This window comes from Neoarius graeffei, chromosome 3 (genome assembly GCF_027579695.1).
Source record: "Neoarius graeffei isolate fNeoGra1 chromosome 3, fNeoGra1.pri, whole genome shotgun sequence".
In the NCBI taxonomy this organism is placed as follows: domain Eukaryota; kingdom Metazoa; phylum Chordata; class Actinopteri; order Siluriformes; family Ariidae; genus Neoarius; species Neoarius graeffei.
This window is the reverse complement of record NC_083571.1, coordinates 29,801,917-29,828,031: the sequence shown is the minus strand read 5'-3', so window position 1 is coordinate 29,828,031 and position 26,115 is coordinate 29,801,917. Positions and strand designations below refer to the sequence as shown.

General features: G+C 42.0%; 1 protein-coding gene across 6 annotated transcripts in view; it reads left to right on the top strand.

The window, feature by feature from the left end:
• Positions 1–25,628, top strand: part of fnip2 (folliculin interacting protein 2) — a 44,191-nt gene extending 18,563 nt beyond the window's left edge. For 3 of the 6 annotated variants that reach the window (XM_060916622.1, XM_060916623.1, XM_060916625.1), the window contains exons 3-17: positions 6,281–6,376; positions 6,465–6,565; positions 8,806–8,880; positions 10,148–10,206; positions 10,968–11,039; positions 11,193–11,328; positions 11,727–11,928; positions 12,108–12,196; positions 12,324–12,470; positions 12,549–12,718; positions 12,832–13,525; positions 17,334–17,490; positions 20,333–20,533; positions 20,618–20,733; positions 23,882–25,628. In XM_060916622.1, the coding sequence (XP_060772605.1) occupies positions 6,281–6,376; positions 6,465–6,565; positions 8,806–8,880; positions 10,148–10,206; positions 10,968–11,039; positions 11,193–11,328; positions 11,727–11,928; positions 12,108–12,196; positions 12,324–12,470; positions 12,549–12,718; positions 12,832–13,525; positions 17,334–17,490; positions 20,333–20,533; positions 20,618–20,733; positions 23,882–23,960 (2,394 nt within the window). In that variant the 3' untranslated portion in view covers positions 23,961–25,628. The other 3 variants (XM_060916626.1, XM_060916628.1, XM_060916627.1) reach the window with 3 other exon arrangements.
• Positions 25,629–26,115: the final 487 nt, after the last annotated feature.

The window sequence follows — 26,115 nt, the reverse complement described above, 5'->3', positions numbered from 1 at the left end:
AGGGTTAGCACCATTTGATTTACACAACATGCCTACCACTTTAAAGGTGCAAATTGTTGTTTTATTGTGACACAAACAATAATTAAGATGGAAAAAATAGAAATCTGGAGTGTGCACAAGTATTCACACCCCCTTTTGTATGACACCCCTAAATAAGAGCTGCTCCAACCAATTCACTTCATAACTCACAATTAGTTAAGATCCACCTGTGTGCAATCAAAGTGTCACATGATCTGTCACATGATGTCTGTATAAATCAACCTGTTCTGGAAGGACCCTGACTCTGCAACACTACTAAACAAGCAACATGAAAACCAAGGAGCCTCCAAACAGGTCAGAGACAAATGCCGCTTTTCCACTACCAACGCAGCTGAGTCAGGCTGAGCCGTGCCGTGCTGAGTTGAGCTGAGCGGGGCTGTTGGAGTTGCATTTCGACTACCACCGCGCTGAACCGTGCTGGCTGGAAGTGGGTGGACACATTGGGTGGAGTTAGCGAAAGTGGGTGGACGTCACGTGATGTCGTTAGGCGGCACAAACAGTGACATCAGTGATCTTTTAAGCGGTAGTCTCATGACCCGGATAGTAAACAATAAACATGGAGGACATGAAGTCGTTAGTGTTGCTGGTCTTGGTGCTGTGGCTTGTTGTTACTGACAACGCCAACAGATACTGGCAAGAGCGTATAGATGAGGCGAGGCGCATAAGGCTTCAGAAATTCTCGTAATTCTTCTTCTTCCGGGTTTACGGTGTTTACAGATCCCAGCGTGCTCGCGGGGCGTGTGTGGGCATGTGAGGACACTCCTCCTCACCAATCAGTGCACAGGGGAGTGTCTCCTCACGCCCCCAGCCTCACTCAGCTTGGTTTGGCTCGCTTCAGCCCCACTCCAAAACCGTGCGAGTTTTGGGTGCTAAGCAGGGCTGAAGCGAGCTGAGTCGTGCTGTTCTTAGATAGTCGAAACGCGAGTCGTGTCGGGCTGAAGTGAGCTGAAAAAGGGTAGTGGAAAAGGGCCAAAAGTTGTGGAGAAGTATAGATCAGGGTTAGGCTGTAAAAAATATCCCAAACTTTGAATTAGGGCTGTGCGATATGGGAAAAAAATGAGTATCCCGATACATTTTCTCTATTTCACGATATACGATATACATCTCGATATATTGAAATCTCCTCTAAAGGACCCCATGAAATCTAACTTTTACTCTTTACTGTTTTCACTACAGTCCCTGCAGATTAAATAACATTCTTGGTTAACTTTACAGGTGGTTTTCAACAACACATTTTAAATTTTCATGTTAGTGATTAATCACAATTGAATTGAAATAAGACTATTTTTATTCAACAAAGCTGTGGCACAAACTGCAAAAACAATCTTGAAAATTGCAACGAAGGGGCAACACAATACAGAGCTGCTCAGAGCTCAAACCAATAAAGTGCAAACTCAACACTGAGAAAGACATTTAGCCTAAATAAGAAAAGTGCTCTTTCATTAAATTATTTAAAAAAATAGATCTCCAAGCTATTAACCTGACTACTGAGAACCACTGGAACATTCACAATAGAAAGAGAGATTGAGAGAGAGAAGAGAGAGATCTGCAAAACATAATTTTTCTCTTTGCACACTTTTGAACTGAATGTTTTCTGGCTCTGCCTCTCAGATGTGTATAATTCCGGCATTGTGGGTGGTAAAAGAGAGCAACTGGACTTGCTTGAAGATTCATGAAGACGTTTCACCTCTCGTCCGAAAGGCTTCTTCAGTTCTGTCTGACTAGTAGGGAGTTAGTTGGGGAAACTAAACAACCGCTCCACAGGCGTATGGCTCAACACAGGAGAGCCAGTTCCTCAGGCCAGGACTCCGCTGTCTATCTTCATCTTAACAACAAAGGACACTCATTTCAGGATTGCAACGTACGCATTTTAGCCAGAGAGGATCGTTGGTATGAGCGAGGAGTTAAAGAAGCCATTTTTGTTAACCTGGAACGGCCATCACTGAACAGAGGTGGGGGTCTAAGACATCATTTATCAGCCACCTACAATGCAGTCCTTGGCACACTTCCCAGACAACTGAATGCACACCAAAACCCAGCTGTTTTCAGTGACTCACAAGAGGACAGAGAGAATCAGCATTCCATTGATCACCTTAACGGGCAATCCATTGATCACCCAAACGACTCTCGAGGCCGTTCACATCCAGCCCCCAGTGACCCACACCAACAGGATGACTCAATGACACCTTAGGCTACGTTTACACTAGACCGTATCTGTCTCGTTTTCTTCGCGGATGCACTGTCCGTTTACATTAAACCGCCTGGAAACGGGAATCCGCCAGCGTCCACGTATTCAATCCAGATCGTGTCAGCTCCGGTGCTGTGTAAACATTCAGAATACGCGGATACGCTGCGCTGAGCTCTAGCTGGCGTCTCATTGGACAACGTCACTGTGACATCCACCTTCCTGATTCGCTGGCGTTGGTCATGTGACGCGACTGCTGAAAAACGGCGCGGACTTCCGCCTTGTATCACCTTTCATTAAAGAGTATAAAAGTATGAAAATACTGCAAATACTGATGCAAATCCTGCCCATTGTGTAGTTATGATTGTCTTTAGGCTTGCCATCCTTCCACTTGCAAGTAGTAAGTGATATGCGCTGGAATCACACACACAGCGGCTCAGTCCCGAATCGTGGCTTGTGCACTTCACTCGCGCGCTCTGTGAGCTGCGCAGGGCCGGAGTGCGCACCCTCCAGAGGGCACTCGCTGTTCAGGGCGGAGTGATTTGGAGCGCAGGATGCCTGCGGAGCCGAGCGGAGCCGCGTATTGGCGTTGCTGTGTGCACGGCTAACGGTTTTAGTGTAAACGCGAATCGTTTTAAGAACGTTAATCTGATGATCCGACGTAATGTAAACGTAGCCTTAGATGAGCTTTTCATCCATGAGAGGATAAATACCTGATACTCCCTACTAGTCAGACAGAACTGAAGAAGCCTTTCGGATGAGAGGTGAAACGTCTTCAAGAATCTTCAAGCAAGTCCAGTTGCTCTCTTTTACCACCCACAGTTACTATGACCTGGATGACTGAGAATCTTCACAGACACAATTCCGGCATTGCCTTCTCTGTAAAATGTCTGTGACCAGGCAACTCATTTGGGATTGAGTGTGTTTGGTAATTTTTGGAAGCCTGGTTTTTCCACTATACTAATTGGGATCATGTCTTCGGCAATGAAGTTAGTGATTTGCATCCGTTATAGCTCTCCATCTCTGACTCGTTTTCTCATATGGGGTGGCTTTGGAGAATGAGGCCGCTATGGTCATTTGTTTAGCTTGGGGGGTTAGTTCGTGGGCAAATAGTTCGGAGTTTAAGAGACTCTTCGTACTGTACCGGGTGAGTTTTCAGGTGATGGAACATATTTGTAGTGCTGCTGCCTTTCGTGATGACAGTTGGTTTTTTTTTGTTTGTTTTTTTTGCACACTTTACAAACTGGCATTTGCTGTTCCACATCCTCCTCGCGATATCCAAAAAAATGCCAGATGACTGACCCCTTACTAGTTCTTTTAGGAACCAATTCGTCCGCTTCCATTTTTAATTTGTCGCTGAAATTGACAGAGCTTACATGGTAGCCTATGCAGCACCAGCAATTGCACGAACTGAGTCAGCGCTGTAAACCGAAACTAGAAAATCTTCCCACAAGTTCCTTTCAGCACCGAGATGTCGCCCGGGATTGGTTGGCGAGTGCGTGATGGGTTTTTTTTTTTTTAAACCCTTAGGCAGCCTCTCACGTTACTGCCTGAGGGACAGGGAGAAAACCACCGGAAAACGTTTTAAACAAACGCAACAAACACGAAACAAACGCAAGTCGGAAGATGACCATAAAATACTCGATAATTACGATATAATAATTTTATGTATCTCACACAGAATTTTCGGAGGTATATCGAGTATATTTGATATATCGCACAGCCCTACTTTGAATATCCCAGGGAGCACCATTAAATCCATTATAGCAAAATGGAAAGAATATGGCACCACTATAAACCTGACAAGAGAAGGCCGCCCACCAAAACTTACAGACCAGGCAAGGAGGGCATTAATCAGAGATGCAACAAAGACACCAAAGATAACACTGAAGGAGCTGCAAAGATCCACAGCAGAGATGGGAGTATCTGTTCATAGGACCACTGTAAGCCGTACACTCCACAGAGAGGAGCTTTATGGAAGAGTGGCCAGAAAAAAGTCCTTGCTTTAAAAATTATGTTTGGAGTTTGCCCAAAAGCCTGTGGCAGACTCCCCAAACACATGGAAGGTCAAATGAGAGAAAATTTTAACTTTTTGGCCATCATGAGAAATGCCATGTGTGGCACAAACCCAACACCCTGAGAACACCATCCCTACAATGAAGCATGGTGGTGGCAGCATCATGCTGTGGGGATATTTTTCATCTGCAGGGACTCGAGCTGGTCAGGACTGAAGGAAAGATGGTTGGCACTAAATACAGGGCAATTCTGGAGGAAAACCTGTTTGAGTCGGCCAGAGGTTTGAGACTGGAATGAAGGTTCACGATCTTGAAGGACAATGACCCTTGGTTCATTGCTAAAGCTCCACTGGAGTGGTTTAAAGGGAAGCATTTAAATGTCTTGGAATGGCCTAAACAAAGCCCAGACCTCAATCCAATTGAGAATCTGTGACATAACTTGAAGATTGCTGTACACCAACGCAACCCATCTAACTTGGAGTTGGAGCAGTTTTGCTTTGAGGAATGGACAAAAATCCCAGTAGCTAGATGTGCTAAGCTGATAGAAACATATCCCAAGAGACTTGCAGCTGTAATTATAGCAAAAGGTGGCTTTACAGAGTATTAACTTTTGGGGGGGTGAATACTCCAGATTTCTGTTTTTTCATCTTAATTATTGTTTGTCTCACAATAAAACAACAAATGTGCACCTTTCAAGTGGTAGGCATATTGTATAAATCAAATTGTGCTAACCCCCCAAAAAATCCATTTTAATTCCAGCTTGTAATGCAACAAAACAGGACAAACACCAAGGGGGATGAATACTTTTGCAAGGCACTGTAAAAGGTATATTTGAATCAGTCCTGAAACAATTATGAAACTTTTGCCAATGATGACTTTATGATCCTTTTCTATGTAAGGAATAAAACATGTATTTATAGGAAAACAGTTAATGAAGGTATGGTGTGAGTTCTCGTTACCACTCTGAAGTACATCCTGAAGTTTTTTTTTTTTTTTGCTTGTACACCACAGCAATTACCAACTGTTACAATTTTTATTTATTAAATAATGACAGTCTATGATTTACATTATTGTTTATAGTGCATAAAATGTTAAATAAAGGTTAACCGTTTAGTTCCTGTTAGTACTTTTATTAGCAGAGCTCAAGCAGAGCACCATACCTAAGAAAAAATTATAAGCCCATCGAGTCAATTTTTTGTGGTTTGTCCATGTACGTGTACCACCACTCGTACACACCGCCTAGTGGTCAGTGTTGGTAATTACCACTCATACACACCGCCTAGTGGTCAGTGTTGGTAATTACCACTCATACACACCGCCTAGTGGCCAGTGCTAGCCAGTAAAGAAATAAAACAAAAGAGACTGGCTACGATACAAGAGAATTCTACAACCCAGAAACAGATGGGAGCTCCGCTTTTAGGCAGTGCCTAAATCTATATATTAGCATTACAACACACAGTAACACTAGCCAGTTGTAGGAGTCTGTGAGCTTATGTATGCGGAAGAGGGCCGATAGGACGTTCCTCTGAGAGTTGCTCGTGTGGCAAAGGTTGAAAAGATGAGGTTGGCTGGTTTCATGTGTCTTGGAGAAAGCATGTGTTGGTAGGGTGTTTTTTTTTTTTTAAACAAGACTATAGACATTATATTGATTGTACAAGTTATATGTAACTGTAATGCTTAGTTGCTAGCATGTTTTTGTCCAGGGTTAGCAGTACTTGTCACGTATTCACAAACGACTTGTGTTAAAGCATATTTTACTGTCGTAATCTTTCCAAGAACTCCACGGATGCACTTATTTGTCCCGCTTAGCTAATTTGTTGGATGTTGAGCAAGTACCAGAGTGGTTGGATAGTTGAATTAGTTGGATTATTAGTTCAATAAACTTTACAGGGTAGCTGACTCTCCGAAGCAGAGCCATCTACCCCAGCAGTCTATTTTCAAAGGAAACACAGGGGTTAGTGATGGTCTTTGTAATAGTATGCAAGTAAAATGTCACCTATACAGAGCTAACCAATGAATGGAAACTTGTTTTTGCCTGCAGAATGCTGAGGAGACGATAGCCCCACCCACCCGCAGCGGTGCATGCCAAATTGGATGCAAGGCAGTCAAGCAGAAAGAAACTCCGCCTACTTATCAGGTTTGTTCATAATAAGCGCACCCAGAGAGTCACTTGTATCTGTTCTGAATTGGGTGGAAATGTAACGCGTGTGTGTGTTTTCACTCAGTACACAAGACCATCTTCCGATGTGAATATGCTTGGGGAGATGATGTTTGGCTCTGTTGCTATGAGCTACAAGGGCTCAACGCTGAAGATTCACCATATCCGGTAAGTTTAAGAATAAAACTAAGACTATTTTTATCAATAAAATCCCATTTCTACATATTTATTTAATTCATCTTCAAGCTCTTTATCAATAAGATCCAATCTGATTTTAGCATAATGATAATCAACTTTGGCAAGAAAGTCGGCTATTAACAGATTCATGGAATAAAACCAGCTTTAAAATAACACCGTGTATGGGGGCGTCGTGGCTCAGGTGGTTAAGGCGCCATACCATGAATGTGGGCGACCCGGGTTCGATTCCGGCCCGAGGTCATTTCCCGATCCCTTCCCGTCTCTCTCTCCCGCTCATTTCCTGTCTCTACACTGTCCTATCCAATAAAGGTGCAAAAAAAGCCCAAAAAAATATCTTTAAAAAAATAAAAAATAAAAAAAATAACACCGTGTGAATAATTATTAAATGTATTATGTAGTATTATTTGTAGTAAATGGGTATGTATCGTTTCACCCAATTCACAATTCGATATGATTATCAACTTAAAAGTTGTACTGCCTTTCAGATTTTTTAAGTTTAGGTCATAAAAATAATTTTCCCCAACACCCAATTATTTTTGTTTAGTGGACCAAAAGCTACTGAATTCAAATCAGACTTCCAGTTTTATTAGTTGTGGGGGGTTTTTTGTTTGTTTTTTTTAATAGAACAATTAATGAATTTAGGGCCACGTGGCCCTAAATTCTCTATTTTTTCCTGCTTCATCATGACGCAATACAAGATACTGCGTCATGCATCACGTGGTGGGCTTTCCCCGTTCGCGCAAGGCATTGTGCGATACAAATTTGAAACTGGAGAGGAAAATTGAGGATGCAAATAAACCATGAAAGACCGACTACAGTAACGGAAAGCGAGAAGAAAAGACGTTATGTTGCGAAGGAAAGGAAACGCAGGACCAAACTAATAAATATTGGCGGTCAGCTAGCACCTCGGTGTGATCAGCTGTTCGTTTAGCGACAAGATCATGAAACTGTCAGTGCACGGTCAAAGTAAACCTGCACATGCGCACACAGACTTCCTCTGTCTGCTTGACTGCACGAAGTGAGCGATTTCATGCACCTTATTTGCTCGGGAATTCACTCAAATTAAATAACTTCCCAGCCACAGAATGGCCTGGATGTTTTTTTTTTTTTAAGATATTACAGAAATAAACTTATCACAATGACCAAATTTCAGAGGGAAATAAATTTCACCGATTTTGACATCGAAAGGCCGTCTAAGTTTAAATATTCCTTTTGTTAAATTAAAAAAAAAATTCTTCTTAATAACCAACAATTATTTACCCACATTTGTAAAGGTTGGAGTAAAATAATAGCCTATTAACTAATTCTGTTTATTAAAAACAAAAACATGAATAACATACAGGCCTTTCCTTTATAAACTTTATGAACATTTGTACTTCCTCCATTTGCTTCTCTTTTCTTTATCTTTCAGCAGTCTGTAAAGAGAACCCTGATTTTCTTATTAAATTTATTTGTTCAGTCAGTCACACAACAGTACTTTCACATTTTAGTTCTGATTTTGTTTTCGTGGCATTAGAGCTGTGTTCTTTCCACTTACGGTGAAGTCACACATATTCCTGCAATTGTATTTTATTGCACCCTCTGCTGTCTAAACAACAGTTACAGCTCAGAAAAACTAAGATTGCACAGCCTGATAATAATCATGATTCGTCCTTTTTTTTTTTTTCATTTTTATGCGGTCGTCCATCCACAATTTACAAAATTTGCTGCTACTCCTCCTACAGGATTGATCGAATTTCGATCAAACTCGCATACAATGTTCCTCAGGTAGGCATGCATAAAAGTTGTCAAGATGGTGGCGCCACCTGTTATTTACGATTTTATGGGCTTCTAGGACGGTATGAGCTACAGCCTCACTGAGGCTATTTATTTTTTTGATTTGAATCCTCAAATTTGTATCGCAATTTATCGTCACATCATTACATGCCTAATAGTAGCTTTTTATTTACTGTTATTGATGGTGAATGTTATTACGTATAGTGTAATTAGTTTACAGAATGTCATTTAGATTTTAATCTAAAAATAAATATTTTGCCTACGGTAGTCCTCACATTTTGTGTGTGTGAGAGAGAGAGAGAGAGATTGTGAATTTTGAATAAGCATATTATATGAACTGGACATCTATTCATATTTAGTTTGAAATCTGAATTTATTGAAGAAATATAGATGTGTAAACATTTTAATGATGTTTCCATGCGTGTTTTGCACAGATCTCCTCCGCAGCTGATGGTCAGTAAGGTTTTCTCGACACGTTGCGGCAGCAGTAACACAGGCAGCACCAACACGTGAGTCTCTCCCATCAGCTCTTGCATTGTTTTGAGCTTCAAGCATAGCTGGGGTTCTGTTATTTTTGTTACGGTGAGTGAAACTACAACCCACCATTATCAAAGTTACAGTACAAGAAAAAGTGCAGGCTGATTTAGTTACTGTTTTAGTCACTCTTTCACCAAGGAACCTGAGAAACATTCGCTGACACTAACTAACAACAGGTCTCTCTGATGTTAGCCATCATAACTCGATAGTTTAGCGATACAAACTCAGTGGTTAATATACAGTATAGCTGTCCTAATACAAATACAAACTGCTGTAAAAAATACATTTTTTTTTCACAGTGCGGTTTCCATCAAATCCTGCGCCCTGATTGGCTGGCAAGCGGGTCTGTATCCTACGGTACGGACCCCAGTTATGGACCTCTGGCAACTCGCTCGTTCACAACAACAACAAACAACATAGAATAATTTTTGTCAACATTTATCTTATAAAAAAATATTTATTTATAAGATTTTTGTTAATCTTATAAATTTTTGCCAGTGTTTCTCAGGAGAATATCGTTAATTTTACAGCATGGATAGCGATAACGACAGTCTTCACGGTGAACGCGAGTTTTACTACCCTGAGGAAGAAGAAATAAAACATTTCAGGAGAAAGCTGAAAACCTCACTAACGCCAAGCAAAAACATGGCTGAATCCTGAATGACTCCCATTTGTATAAATAGGGGACTACATAGGCGGCAAAATGTAGTTATTTTCCTGCCATGGAAGTGCACTTGTATACCGAGGAGGAAGCCATTTGCATTACAGCCGTGAATGAGGATTCAAAATGGCAGCTGAGCTCGGTTTTCCCTTTCGGGCGCTCTCGTTTTCTGTTAGAATTTGGTAAAGAAAAAAAATATATATATTATTTACCAACTTAAGGTCGGTCTGTATGGTGAAATACCGTGACCTCAGCCCAGAGGGCCTCGGTCAGTCCTTTCAAGACCTCAGTCACGGTATTTCACGATACGGATCTCCCAGCTGGTAAATAACATATATGTATGTCACAGCAGATGGATTATAGTGATGGGGTTTCAGAGTCATTTTCACTGTTACATCTGTTTGTTTCCTAATATTACACTGTGCAAGTTAGTTAACAATAGCTAGCTATTGAGTAATGATACTCCACCCTTTGCCTCCAAAGGCAACTTATGAAGTGGACGTTTTTTGTCTCGGTGCTAAGCACATGAAATATAACTGTACTCTTTTTAACTCTGACCCTTGTTTCTGTTTCTCTAGTCTCCAGGACAGCCTTGACTCTATTAGCCAAACGTGCCCGAGTCACAGCAGCAGCATCGGTAAGACACACACCTCAGCATTTTGTTTAATGCTGTTCATTAATGCTCTTTACAGTTTAACCATATTTAGAACAGTATCATTTACAACTTGCTCCGGTGATATACCTGTAAACTACATGTTTCTACTTTACTCAGCTACAGAACAAAATAAATAAGTAAAAATCTATTCACAGAAGGGGAAAGGACATGAAATGAAAGATGCATGTGCTTCTGGTATTTTTGCTTTGCGTCAATGTTTGTAAGCCAATAGAAAACGATAAGGTGGGACTGTAGAGTTTGAGTTTAAAAAAAATTTTTTTTTTTAACCTCCTAGGACCTAGCGTCCACATACGTGGACAGCACTTTTTAGAAATTCAGAACAAGAATCTACATATGTGGACATACTTTTTCTCAAAAAGTACATCTTATCAAAGATGATGCTTAGTTTTTATTCTAATCAGGTTCTAATAAGCCCAAATAGCAAAAAGAAATAAAAAATGCATGTAAAAAAACCAGCTTGGGTCTTAGGAGGTTAAAAATGCAGGAGCCGCTAATTATTAAATAGCCTCTGTGTCAGATTTCTGCCTTGCTTTATTTTCTGGGAATGAATAAGAAGGAAATGGCCGCCTTGTTGACTGAAATTTGCAAATGTTTTTAAAACGATGTGTGAAACTAGTCAGTCAATGTGTGATGAACTTGCAAGACTCGTTTTAATGAAAGCGCCTCCTTAAACATCGGTGAAGCATGCATGTGCGTTTTTAATCAAGATCTCTCTCTTGTAGTTCATAGTAACCCTGTGGATATGCCAGGCCGTAGACACAATGAAGACAGCGACAGTGGTATCGCCCGTTCAGGTACACACACCTAAACATGTGATGAAGCAATTGAACATGCAGCATTCTTCGTTTTTTCCTATTTACGACTGACTTCAGTCATTTAAAATAATGGCTCGGTAATTTGCTGATGTTAAATATACCTGAATTCTCTCTCAACTCTTAACTGGACAGCATCACTCAGCAGCCTCCTGGCCACGCCCCTCCCCTCCCCTGGTTCGTCCTACAGCAGTGGGTGTGCCAGCAGTTACCAACGACGATGGCTTCGTAGCCAAGCAACCAGCCTACAGCATGGCCTAATCCCTCGCTGGTGAGTGGCTGTGTGAAGGATGGACGGATGGGTATAGAATCATCCTGGATAAAGGAAAAGTTCAGCTTGTGATATTAACATTTACTATCTTGAATTAGCATTTGCTGCCGTTTTCACACTTGCAGGATGATCAGTTAATTAATAAAAGCAACACACAATCAGGACAGATTGAGCTTTGATGCCAAGATAGTCAGTAATAAAATCCCTTTTTTTTTTTTTTATATAAATTCTTGAGTCTTGGTCAGAAGGTGAATTTTCTCAAACAAGAGAATTATAAAATGCTATTGAAGAAAGAAGAAAAATTGATATGATGAAGCTTTCGTTGTCAAAGATATAATATTTGTGGAAGAAGTCGACTTTCTAAAAGTCTGCTTTACACTTGTATGTGTGCGCGACAGGAGCACAGATGAAATGTTCAGCCTGTCAGACGAGAGCTGCAGCTCAAACCACGGGTTGAGTCGCAGGAAAAAGATCGCGGTCAGCATCATCATCAGCCTGCCGGAGAAAGAGGAGGAGAACCACAGCTTCCAGGAGTTCTTCTTCTCCCACTTCCCCCTGTTCGAGTCTCACATGAACAAACTCAAGACCGCCATCGAGAGGGTGAGTGCGGCACTGCGAGGTCAGACCAGGCCACCTCGGTGACCTTTAGCGACTGCAGGACACTGGAGCTCTTTGTGTTCTTGAGGCACTGTGTACTCGTCTGGAAACCGTTTATAGGACAATGACTGGTATACATGATCAGAGTTTGGTGGGATGAAAATAAGTGTGTGTGTTTTCAGGCGATGATCGCGTGTAGGAGAGTAGCAGAGCCGAGTCAGCGTGTGCAGGTGTATCTGTGTCGGGTTATGGAGGCACTGGGAGAGTTCAGGTGAGGAAAATGTTGTGCTTGGTGCACAGGACCTGAGCTACGATACGATAACTCTTCGCACAATTGTTCATGTCTGACTCCTGCCTGATCTTTGCCTCATGGACTGTACTGTTGTGATATTATCCAGGATGACCGTGTGGAACCTGTACATGGCTCCACGGATCACTGAACCCATCTGGCTGACCATGATATCCCAGAGTGCCGAGCGAAACCAGTTGTGTCAGCGCTTCCTGAGGGAGATGAGCCTGCTTATGGAGCACGGGGCCAAGAACCAGTTAGTGCACTATGGTTCAACTTGAACTTCATGTACAAATCTAGGTAATAAATGTTAACAGTGTGTTCTGTGCTCTAGGTTCCTGTCTTCTCTCCTCACTGCTGTCCTTATGTACCACCTCGCCTGGGTTCCCACAGTGATGCCTAGCAACCACCCACCAATCAGAACAGTTTACCAGAAACGCTCCTCTCAAACGGTGGACCTGCTGGCTAAGAGTCACCCATACAACCCACTGTGGGCTCAGCTAGGTACACACACACACTCCCCACTATGGATTCAGGCACACTAACTCCCTTGACTTTGTTATTCACTCCACAGTATGTGCTGTGTATAAAGTAAGCGTGTGTGTGTGTGTGTGTAGGAGATCTGTATGGTGCTTTGGGTTCTCCTGTTCGAGTGTGTCGCACTGTGGTCGTTGGACGCCGGCGCGAGCTGGTGCAGCGCGTCCTCTACGTTCTCTCCTACTTCATCCGCTGCTCTGACCTCCAAGAAAACGCACTTCCTCAAGCACAGACAGACAGTCCTGTCAATCCGTGCCCTTCTCAAACCACTAGCCCCACCCCCTGCTCTGAGAGGACCAATAAGAAGCCACTCGTCTGTGAGTCCGAGGCTACAAAGTCCACCCATAACCCCGAAAGGACCAATGATAAAATGCTAACAGCCGACACAAAACCTACACACCCGGCTTTCTTTTCAGAAGGGACCAGCACAGAAGTAGGTGATTCCAAATCGGCTGACTCCTCCCCCTTTTCTGAAATGGTTACTGATAGACTGGAATGTACTCAGGAATGCTCAGGAGAGACGGTACAAGAGAACATCTCGGCTAATCCGAGCCCTCCTGCGCAAAGGGTGCGGTTTACGATTGGCAGTCCAAAGGAGGCAGAAAACGACAGACATCAAGATAGGACACAACCTGGGTGTAGGCGGGCCTTACACAGGAAGATGCCAAATAGGCTTTTAACAGACAGCTTGGACAGCTCGGACGAGGAGGAACTGTCACACAGGCAGACGTGCACAGGAAACGAAATGCAGCAACATGAACTACCGCTCCCAAGGTAACAACAAACGCAAACCGTATTTATACAATGAATACGTTTTCAGGACATTAAAAGACAGTGTACATTACAGTGATGGTTGTATTCAAATATCGCAATTATTACACCACACCTTGATTTCAGTGTGTTTTTATTATAGTAGTGTCGTTTAACACTAACACACAGACAATCCTGCATAGTTGACGCACCCAGACAACACCAGTCTTTTCAGAATGAAAAACAGGAAGGTACAGTGCCTTGAGTAACTCTCGGTATGATGCTCCCACCACCATGCTTCACTGTGGAGATGGTGAGCAGCATTGGGTTTGTGCCAAGGTCAAAAAGTGCCATTTATACCAAAGAGCCTTTTTCGACATGTTTGCTGAGTGTCCGTAGTGCCTTTTGGCAAACTCCAAACAGGATTTCATATAGATCACAACTTTTCCATAAAGCCCAGGGTCTGGTTGTTGCGTTAACAGCTTCCAGTTGCTTTTCTCATTCATCTTTTTACAATCCTGATTCCAAAAAAGTTGGGACAAAGTACAAATTGTAAATAAAAACGGAATGCAATGATGTGGAAGTTTCAAGATTCCATATTTTATTCAGAATAGAAGATAGATGACATATCAAATGTTTAAACTGAGAAAATGTATCATTTAAAGAGAAAAATTAGGTGATTTTAAATTTTATGACAACAACACATCTCAAAAAAGTTGGGACAAGGCCATGTTTACCACTGTGAGACATCCCCTTTTCTCTTTACAACAGTCTGTAAACGTCTGGGGACTGAGGAGACAAGTTGCTCAAGTTTAGGGATAGGAATGTTAACCCATTCTTGTCTAATGTAGGATTCTAGTTGCTCAACTGTCTTAGGTCTTTTTTGTCGTATCTTCCGTTTTATGATGCGCCAAATGTTTTCTATGGGTGAAAGATCTGGACTGCAGGCTGGCCAGTTCAGTACCCGGACCCTTCTTCTACGCAGCCATGATGCTGTAACTGATGCAGTATGTGGTTTGGCATTGTCATGTTGGAAAATGCAAAGTCTTCCCTGAAAGAGACATCCTCTGAATGGGAGCATATGTTGTTCTAGAACCTGGATATACCTTTCAGCATTGATGGCGTTTTTCCAGATGTGTAAGCTGCCCATGCCACATGCACTAATGCAACCCCATACCATCAGAGATGCAGGCTTCTGAACTGAGCGCTGATAACAACTTGGGTCGTCCTTCTCCTCTTTAGTCCGAATGACACGGCGTCCCTGATTTCCATAAAGAACTTCAAATTTTGATTCGTCTGACCACAGAACAGTTTTCCACTTTGCCACAGTCCATTTTAAATGAGCCTTGGCCCAGGGAAGACGTCTGCGCTTCTGGATCATGTTTAGATACGGCTTCTTCTTTGAACTATAGAGTTTTAACTGGCAACGGCGGATGGCACGGTGAATTGTGTTCACAGATAATGTTCTCTGGAAATATTCCTGAGCCCATTTTGTGATTTCCAATACAGAAGCATGCCTGTATGTAATGCAGTGCCGTCTAAGGGCCCGAAGATCACGGGCACCCAGTATGGTTTTCCGGCCTTGATCCTTACGCACAGAGATTCTTCCAGATTCTCTGAATCTTTTGATGATATTATGCACTGTAGATGATATGTTCAAACTCTTTGCAATTTTACACTGTCGAACTCCTTTCTGATATTGCTCCACTATTTGTCGGGGCAGAATTAGGGGGATTGGTGATCCTCTTCCCATCTTTACTTCTGAGAGCCGCTGCCACTCCAAGGTGCTCTTTTTATACCCAGTCATGTTAATGACCTATTGCCAATTGACCTAATGAGTTGCAATTTGGTCCTCCAGCTGTTCCTTTTTTGTACCTTTAACTTTTCCAGCCTCTTATTGCCCCTGTCCCAACTTTTTTGAGATGTGTTGCTGTCATGAAATTTCAAATGAGCCAATATTTGGCATGAAATTTCAAAATGTCTCACTTTCGACATTTGATATGTTGTCTATGTTCTATTGTGAATACAATATCAGTTTTTGAGATTTGTAAATTATTGCATTCCGTTTTTATTTACAATTTGTACTTTGTCCCAACTTTTTTGGAATCGGGGTTGTACCTTCTTTGCCCAGTCACTCATTTATTCATCTATCACAAGGGCCCAAACATATGCTACATTGGAAATGCTGTTCGGAAAAGGATCATAATCAAAAACGCCTTTGTTTACTTTTAGCCTGTATTAATGCAGCAAACTTGTTAACTAACTCACCACACGCTTGTTACATTACATCCGGTCACATTTCTAGATGACTAAAATGTGTGACTGGGAAGCACACTGGAGCTTTTACTTGTTCAGTGGACTAGCTAATAAGCTAAATTTTATGTCCCCCTGTGGGTTATGACATGCAATATCAGCTGCCCTTATTATTATTATTATTTCATCTCATTATCTGTAGTCGCTTTATCCTGTTCTACAGGGTCGCAGGCAAGCTGGAGCCTATCCCAGCTGACTATGGGCGAAAGGCGGGGTACACCCTGGACAAGTCGCCAGGTCATCACAGGGCTGACACATAGACACAGACAACCATTCACACTCACATTCACACCTACGCTCAATTTAGAGTCACCAGTTAACCTAACCTGCATGTCTTTGGACTGTGGGGGAAACCGGAGCACCCGGAGGAAACCCACGCGGGCACGGGGAGAACATGCAAACTCCGCACAGAAAGGCCCTCGTCGGCCACGGGGCTCGAACCCGGACCTTCTTGCTGTGAGGCGACAGCGCTAACCACTACACCACCGTGCCGCCCTATTATTATTATTATAATAATGCCCCCTCTCCGAAGGGGGGGGGGGGGGGGTATACTGGTTTACCTCTGTCCGTCTGTATCTCTGTATTTCCGTCCATCTGAAAGACCCTTTTTCTCAGCAACCACAAATCATAACGACTTGGTACCGAGCTTCAGCTTGGGGTTCTATACTGCCTGTACCGTTTTCAGGTCCGTCACACATCAACTTCCTGTTTACCGACTGAATGCATTTACTAAACATATAGTGTGGATTTACAAAATTTTCATAACGCGTGACTTTTCTCAGCAACTACAAATCACAACTGCGTGATATTCGGTAGCGAGCTTCAGCTTGGGGTTCTATACCGTGTGTACCATTTTCAGGTCTGTCGCACATCGACTTCCTGTTTACCGACTGACTGTATTTATGAAACATATAGGGTGGATTTTGACGCTATTTCAAGAAGCAGAATGCCGGTTTACCAGGATGCTATTTGAAATCCCTGGGGAGAGACACGGCTCTTTACTTACTCGTTTCAGGGTTCGTTATTTGTTGAAGTCAACATTCATAATAAGTGTCCTGTTCCTTTGATTGCTTGTGTTCTGATATAAGCGAAAGCGCGGGGATGCGTAAGTGAGCAGGAGCTACCAGTTGATCTTGTTTACATTTTCTTTTGGAAAAATCAGAGAGAGAGATTCATAAGGCCTTACATAAAAGCACCACAAGCAAACAAGCTGATATTGCTAAATGTAGCGTAGTAATCATTCCACTAGTATGCCTTTTATTGCTCTTTCTGTATTCCGTCTTTTGTAGTTGATTTTAGAAATTGCAGTAGCACACATGGTCATTACGGTATATTGTTTCTGCTGCAATGTTATTCTCCAGCAACACAAACTTTTTTTTTTTTTTTAATTTAAATATTTTTCATATTTAAGAAAACGTTAGATTAGAGAGAGAAGTTAGAGCATGTGTCCAAACGTATATCACTGGAGTGTATGAGTATTTAATTACCATGAAATGATTGTGTTTTTGTTCACATCCAGCTGCGACATGGAGATCTGCCCCGACGTGAATCATTTCGGCCGCTCTTTACTCGGAGGTTACAGTCCTCAGTACATGCCTGACTTCGTCCTGCACGGAGTCACCTCGGATCAGCGGCTCAAGCAGTGCCTGATGGCTGACCTGGAACACACGGTACTGGTGAGTACTGACCGAACAGAACAACACATCAGTAAGTGCACGCGCGCACGTGTCCACGTTTTTAGATTTGTTTGAAAAACAATATCCATGAATGAAATATTATATCCCGGTGCTGTAGAATTCTTGATTCTGATTGGTCAGAAGGTGTTGCATGAATTTAGTCATCTTGAGTCTGATGTGACTTTGATACAACAATTCTATAGATCCTGAAGAAGCCACACTCACTTGATGGCACACTGGCTAGCTAACTCGCATCAGCTTGTCGCTTCCTGTGAAGTTAGTGCCCCTTCTTCCTTTTCGTCTTCATCTGATGAGGTTTCATGTTTTGAGCCAAAAAGTTATCATTCCTGAAAAGCATCATTTGCTATGTCTGATGATGATGATGTCACCAATGCTTCCATAGCAACCATTTTGAAGTAGGAAGTGAAATTTTATATGGACGATTGGAGTCACCAGGGCTCTACGTTAACTTTGAGACATGGTTGCCCAAATATTACATATTATTTTTTTATTTATTATTCAACCTTCTCAGACGCTGTCTGTATCAACAAGCATTGACGCTAGCGCCCCGTGCGAGTAATGCGGTAATTAGTCATGTAGTGAAGGACATACCAATAGTCAGTCCCCCCAGGATTTCGCGGGCCTTTTTTGTGATCGTTGCGGGCTAAAATGTCTGATGTTGCGGGGTTTTTTTCCAAAAAATTGCGATGAAAGTTGCAATGTTTAGGTTTTTGTTGCGATTACATTGCGGGAGGAAGTGAAAGTTGCGAGAAATTGTTGCGATTTTCTCTTTTTGTGATTAAAATTGAGTGATATGTTAAATATTAAGTTATTACTGAAAAACTATTGACTAAAAAAACAAAGACACTGAGAAATGGTCCTATAAACAACTTTACCAATATAAAAGATTACCAGGACTACAAAAATGCAGAAAAATAGGCTTTACTTATCCAAATGCACCTGTTGGTTCAAAAGTTAAAGTGCATAGAACCTCACAGCACAACATGAAGTTACCTTAAAATATAATATAAATGCCTCAGCTTTCATGTAAGAAAAAAACTATTAATACTAGTACTGTGTGCAGGCAGTCTCTCCTGAAGACTAAACTAAACAATAATTATAAACTACTAAAATAAATGGCTCAGGCTTCATAGAAGAAGAAAAACAATTTGAACAGAATCTCACAGTATGATGCTGAAGCTGCCTAAACAATGGAAAATAAAATACCATTTTGGCAAAAATGTTGCATCCATTAATTTCTTGTATTAAGTAAAAAATAATGTAAAGTGCACACAGTGCTTCACTGTAAACATAACACACTTTCAGTAACAGAATTTAAGCCTACAGAAACACTGACTCGCACATGCTGCTTCTCTTGAACATATACACGGAAGTAAGGCGGAAGGTAGTTTGTCGACGTCACCTCAAGACGATGCCAACGATTGGTCAAATTTGCGGGAAAGTTGCGGTGATTGGATATAATTGCAACACCGCCCTGAATTCGCGGGGATTGGTTGAATTTGCGTTGAAGTTGCAAATCGCAACATCGCAAAATCCTGGAGGGTCTGAATAGAACCGTGAATATGCACTACGCGATAATTATTAGCAGTGGGAAACTGCATTGTGAGCCCGCGATGTGCAAATGTGAATTCCGCTAGTTGTTGAACATCCCGTAATGATAACATGGACGCGGTCTTTCCAAGTCAAACAATCACAAATCGTGATGGAATTTCATCATAATATGAATGAATAAACATCGTTTTTCACGTAAGTTGACATATTTGGGTAGTTGCCCGATCGGGCAAGCATTTATGAGAGTCTGGTTGTGCGAATCTATTGAATGGTTGCCCCGGGCAATCGGGCTACTGTTAATGTCGAGCCCTGGTCTCTCTCACACACACACACACACACACACACACACACACACACACACACACACACACACAGTGAAACATCCCAGTGCTGTTATTGCAAAGTAACACTTTTGGAGCGCCACTCAACCATTTAAAATGAGTGAACTGGAACTGACTGTTGTATAATAATGTTTGTGTAATGTACTATGATTCATGATACGTTGCTTAATGCATTAAAGACATCATCAGCTGGGGTGTTTGGGGACATAAAGCAAGAGATGATCACGCCTGGGAACATGGTACTCATCTGGTAGCTGTGTCTCAAATTCTTTTGGCTCACTTTCTGACTTTGAGGTTGGTTGGTTTGTTTGTTCCCCTCTGAATGCAGCTGAAACACCAATCCAACACAACAGTCACTGATGCTACTGTCTGCGTACTGATGACTGAGTGAGATTACTTCTGTCCGTCGCGGCTGGATGGCGCAATTTCGCGATGTAATGTTGACCATAGCTAGTGGAAAACATTTATTACGTGTTGAGTAATAGTCATAAACCTGAAAGTCAATGGAAAGCTAATGCTAATTGGTGGCTTCACTTTTCCATGACTGCTACACATTTGGAACACTCATTCACCCCTTTTTGTTTATTTCAACATCACCACTTCACTTCCTTGTTCTTGCAGAACATTCAATGCATCACCCAGTTTCTCACCAGTAGAGTGACCTCTGGTGGCACGTGCCATGCACTACATCACCTCAATACAGCATCTCCGTATCAGTTTAATAGAAAGAGGAGCGTCTGGATTTTTGACTGGACTAGAAATCATACCGTTGGGATTTCTAAATACCCCGGTATACCGTAATACTGCCCAAGCCTCATGCATTCACATGGTTTTTGTAAAAATAAATAAATAAATAAAACATGAGGGTAGAAGAAAATCAATTGACCAGTAACTATACTTGTTGCTTTGTCTGTGTGTGTGTTGTGCAGCACCCTGCGCTGGACGAGCCGGTCGCTGAGGCGGTGTGCATCGTCGCGGACACGGACCGTTTGTGTGTTCAGGTGGCTACGACTCAGCGGCGCGTGTGTGAGCCAGGCCAAATAGGAAGAGACGTGATGGTCTCCAATCTTATACACACGCTCCTCACGTCTGTGCTTCAGCTGCACGCGCTCAACATGGCCGCAGAATTTGTACGCATCTCTCTTCTGTTAGTGATTTTTTTTTTTTTTGAAAAATATTGTAAGTACAGCCTTTCCAACTTGTGTATTTTGCAGTGTGTCATGCACTTGGAGGATCGCTTGCAGGAGGTGTACTTTAAGAGTTGTTCTTTGGCAGAATATCTGAGAGGACAACGACGAGTCCATGTGAAGGAACTGGGACTAGCGCTGGGGTACTATATACACACACACACACACACACACACACACCAGGGCTAACAACGAGGAGCTCGCAAAGTGCTTAATTCTTCTTGTACTGCAACAATTTCTCAACTATAACAAAGTGTCCTTTGTTGTTAAGATGAAGATAGACCGCAGAGTCCTGACCTGAGAAACTGGTTCTCCTGTGTTAACAAAACAACCGCTTCACAGGCGCATGGCTCAACACAGGAGAGCCAGTTCCTCAGGCCAGGACTCCGCGGTCCATCTTCATCTTAACAACAAAGGACACTCATTTCAGGATTGCAACGTATGCATTTTAGCCAGAGAGGATCGTTGGTATACCAAAACAGAGGTGGTGGTCTAAGGCTACATCCACACGACAATGGCAACGAGATTTTTTTTTTTTTAAATATCGCGTCCACATGGGCAACGGATCAGTAAAATTTCAGGTCCATATGGCAACGCAACGCTTGCTGAAAACGATGCAATACACATGCCACACCTCTACGTGCGCTGTAAGACGGTCCCATCGGAGACACCAGAACAATAGAAGAAGTAGACGCATGCGCATAAACCCCTTCTTCTGTAGCATCAGCCACAAAGTTTTGATTATTAATCAGTAGCGTAAAACGAAAGACACGGAAAGAGGAATGAACGGGGGTAGATGGAAGCCGGTACGCCAACATTCTGAGATCCTCCAGAATTCTTTACTGGTCCGGAATAAATTGAATGCTACACATTGATGGATTACTTTGTTCTTCTACGCCCTTTTTGAGGAATGTATTGTCGGACTTAAACCAACATCTGAAGAGGTGAGATCGCTCCTTTTTTTTTTTCCTATGTTTGCTGGCGGGATTGATTTTGTTTTTGGAAAGCGCACGGGTGGTGCGCGGTTTGGTACTGCCTCCGCAGTGTTTGGACTAAAGACTGTGCCCTAAGGGCTATTCTCTCACTCTCTTACTTTGCACCATTACACAATAAATATTCACAGTGAAAATATTTTGTAAACGCGTTTCATAAACGAAGTTATAGGATTTGTTGACAACTTGCATCGAGTTCGTTACACTTCTACCCGGCGGGAAGCACTGACAGTCATGTGGTTGTGACGTCATCGTAAACAAATCCATTCTACTCATCCAGACGACTTCGCAACGGCGCCGTTGCCAGATTTTTTCACTCTGGAACCCGTTCTCAAAAGATTTCGTTTTGGGGCACCCAAAACGCCGGTGCCGTGTGGACGCCAGGCCAAAACGATAAACAATTTTATCAGATTCACCTGAATCCATTGCCGTGTGGACAGGGCCTAAGACATCATTTATCAACCACCTACAATGCAGTCCTTGGCACACTTCCCAGACAGCTGAATGCACACCCAAACCCAGCTGTTTTCAGTGACTCACAGGAGGACAGAGAGAACCAACAATCCGTTGATCACCCCAACAATTCTCTAGGCCGTTCACACCCAGCCCCCAGTGACCCACACCAACAGGATGACTCAACGACACCTTAGGATTGCTTTTCACCCATGAGAGGATAAATACCTGATACTCCCTATTAGTCAGACAGAACTGAAGAAGCCTTTCGGATGAGAGGTGAAACGTCTTCAAGAATCTTCAAGCAAGTCCAGTTGCTCTTTTTACCACCCACAGATTTCTTTACTCTGGTCCATTTATTTCAAATGGTGAACCGAGTTGTATACACTCCCCGGCCATTTTAATCGGAACACGTGTATGCGCATGCGCAGGGCGTGACTGTTACACTCTTACAGCACGATGACATAGTGGCTAGCGCCTCTATATGACACAGTAGCCACAACAACAATTTTGACCTTTTTGGTGACCTTGACCAGATGACTGTCAAAATGTTGGAGGTTCTATTTGAGACCAATGCCCATCTGTCCTGAAAGTTTCATGAAGATTGGTCCAGCCGTTTTCCTGGAACAAAAAAAACCCGAGCGAGAACAATACCTCGCCCCCTGGTGGACTCCGTCCCAGGCGAGGTGATGGAAAAACAAATGGGCAGAAACAGGAGTCGATGTTTGTAAGAAACCAGCTGAAGGAAACGGGATTTAAATCCAGAAAAGCCAAACGTAAACCATCATTAACACCTAAACGGAAGAAAACAAGGTTCCGGTGGGCTAAAGAGAAGCCGTCGTGGACTGTGGATGATTTGGATGAAAGTGATATTCAGTGATGAATCACGAATCTGCATTGGCTGAAGAGATGATGCTGGAACTTTTGTTTGGTGCCGTTCCAATGAAATGTATAAAAGATGACTGAAGAAAACAAGCGAATTTCCACAGTCGTTGATGATATGGGGTTGGATGTCAGGTAAAGGACCTGAGGAGATGGCGGTCGTTAATTACCTCTACAGTAAACGCACAGGGGTTCATTGAAATTTGGGACACTTTTCTCATTCCATCAGCTGAAAGTACTTTTGGTCTTCATGAAGTCATTTTTCAGGATAACGCATCTTGCAACAGAGCAAAGAGCATTAAAACTTTTTTCTTCAGGAAAGGCAGATCAACTCAACGACCTGGCCAGCAGACAGTCCGGATCTCAATCCGACTGGAAATTGACAAGGTTCCATCCTGCAAAGCTGATCGGTCACCTGCTATACAAGAAAGTTGGAACCTGACTGATGATGAATATTGTTTTTCGTTAGTGAAGTCCACGCCTCAAAGAATTCAAGCGGTCATAAAAACCAGAGGAGGTACAACAAAGTACTCGTTGTGATTTTGGTTCATGGTTCCATAATTTTTTCCTCTATTTGATCTTTAAAAAATGCGCCATTAATTAGAACAATTTCATTTTTTGCGGTATATTTTACAAAGCCAAAATGTTCAGCTGTTAAATAAAATAATTTTGTGTCATATCAGTGATTTATTTTTTTTTGCGCTACAAAGTAAAACAGCTGAATGAACATTCTCCAAGAGTAGCGATTCCATATTTTTTGCCAGGGGTTGTAGAAACAATCGCGTATTAGAACATGCGTATCACTGCTGTTGGAGGTGCTGGTCTCGGAAATCTTCTGACCAATCAGATTTGAGAATTCAGCCACACTGGCGTATAAATAATATCTCCAAACAACAGAAATGGAAACCATTCAGCTTCTCAAGTAAAGAGTTGTTTGTTTATTGTGTGTGTGTGTGTCTTGTAGGATCGAGTCCAGTGATCTTCCGCTGCTTACAGCCGTCGCCAGCACACACTCACCCTACGTTGCCCAGATCCTTCTGTGAACAGAGCTGCTTCACTACACCAACCAATCAGAGCAAGCTCCTGCCTACAGCAGACCAATAAACAGCTGATCGTCGCGAGTCCAGGTTCACTCTGCCGACGATCAGACCAATCAGGATCATCTGATTTAACCTTTAAAGAGAGAGCAGATCATATGGTTTACATCCTCTCCAGTCTGTGTGTGTGTGTGTAGGGAGTGTGTGTCGGCTTTGTTTTCTTATACGCACTATTTCCACAGTGGTGTTTTGTCTTAAAAAAAAAAAAGAAGACTGGAACAGGCAACGCTGCTTTTTAGGTCATTGTATAGTATAACGGGCGACAAATTGAAGGAAAAAACCTTTCAATAAAAAAGTAGCGATTGGATTCGGAAAACGGCCTTCGCTCTTTTATAAACTGGATTATTTCAGCTAAATTTGAAGCCAGCTTCAAATCCGCAAAGGCAATCCCATTCGAGTTTAAAAAGCGTAGCTGACTAAAACTGAGCACAATGCTAAGCATGCCTCGGTTGCTTTTTCTGCCCCTTGGTAAATCTTTTTGCACTGCAACTTTTTTAAATTTTTATCATCGCACCAATATTGATGTTCTGTGTAAATCGCACGTGCTGCCTCCGATTAACACAAAGTAGACAAGACGGGACATCACTTAACAAATGACTCGGGGGGGGGGAAGCATGTTGGTTTACAGCAGCGATCGTTAACCGTGTTTCTGTAGATCTGCTTTCTTACAGGATTAAATTCCAGCTGAAATCCCGGACTGATTAAGATTAGTAAAGTGTGCTTGATTAGGATGGAGTAGGAAGATCTCCAGAAACAGGTTGATCACTGGTTTACAGAATCAGAATTGTCATACGAGTTAAGTATTTATTATAGGAAACAGTTAGTATGCCTCAGTTATCTTGAATAAGTAGTTCCATTTTCGGTTTGTTTTTGTAACTTGTGTGTCCTGGTTGTGTCTCCTACCCCCCTCCAAACAGCTAATTTTGGGTTGTATAGCTCCCCCTTGTGGTGGCATTTAGGTTTACAGGATTGTTCACAAAGACCAAGATTTGTACAGCCAGGTGGAGACGGACATTGAAATTACTTTTATTATTTGCAATATTAGTGTGTTGATCTCTGCATCAAGCTCATGCTGTATATAAACCATCATTATATACAGTTTGTCCTCAAGTAGTCTTTAAATAAGTCACCATTAACAGCTTTCTTTGTGGAGGGTGGATAACTTGTATCAGGTGCTACCATGTTATACACTGTGTAAACGTATGTTAAAGTACATACTATTTTATACTTTACTAATACCTTTCTGCAGAGTAAGCCACATACAGCTCTATTCAGGCTAATACTCAAGTCTTAATTGTATTCAGTCTTATGTTTCTTATTTCTTTAATATTCAAAAGATTTTGTTATTTTTGTACACTAAATTCTACCTCATGGTTGCTTTTAAAAGCAGTCCTGATCTCAGATATGAAAGACGGGCCAGTTAAATTTGGCCAGGGTAAAAGATCTCCTTTAGGTGTTGAGCAACGCTGAGGAAACGACAGATAAGGCTTCATGTCCATGTTTATGGCCATGTGCTTTGAATAAAAAAATTAAAAAAAACACAAGTTGCGTTTGGGTTGTTTTAAGTTTGATCCTTGGATATGGAATAAAGTTGAATAAATTTCTCAATTGAAAGTCTTTTGTGTGGGTTTTTCCCCCCTCATTTTATTATAAACGGAGGGGAAAAGTTACATGATTTTGCTCTTGCACTACAGTAACATATTATTACAGCACTCAGTTTGAGGTCCTGCATCAAGATACAGAGTTTGTGGGACATTTTTAAGCACAAAATGTTATCAGCAAACCAAGTTCTTTCCTTTACACAAGTGAGATGTGGTCAGTAATTTGCAAAAAATTGCACTCATCCAGTCTCGCTTGCATTCCAATTCACTTGAAGTAGAGTCCATTTAATGCAGATGGGTTTTCCCCCCCCTTTTATCCAAATCAATTCAATTTGAATGTTTTCTAATATGTAAATAATATTGGCTGGGGTTTTTCCGTGCTATATCAGATGCAGTGCCTTGAAAAAGTATTCATACCCCTTGAATTTTTCCACCTTACAACCACGAACTTAAAAGTTCTTTATTGAGATTCTATGTGATAGGCCAACACAGAGTAGCAC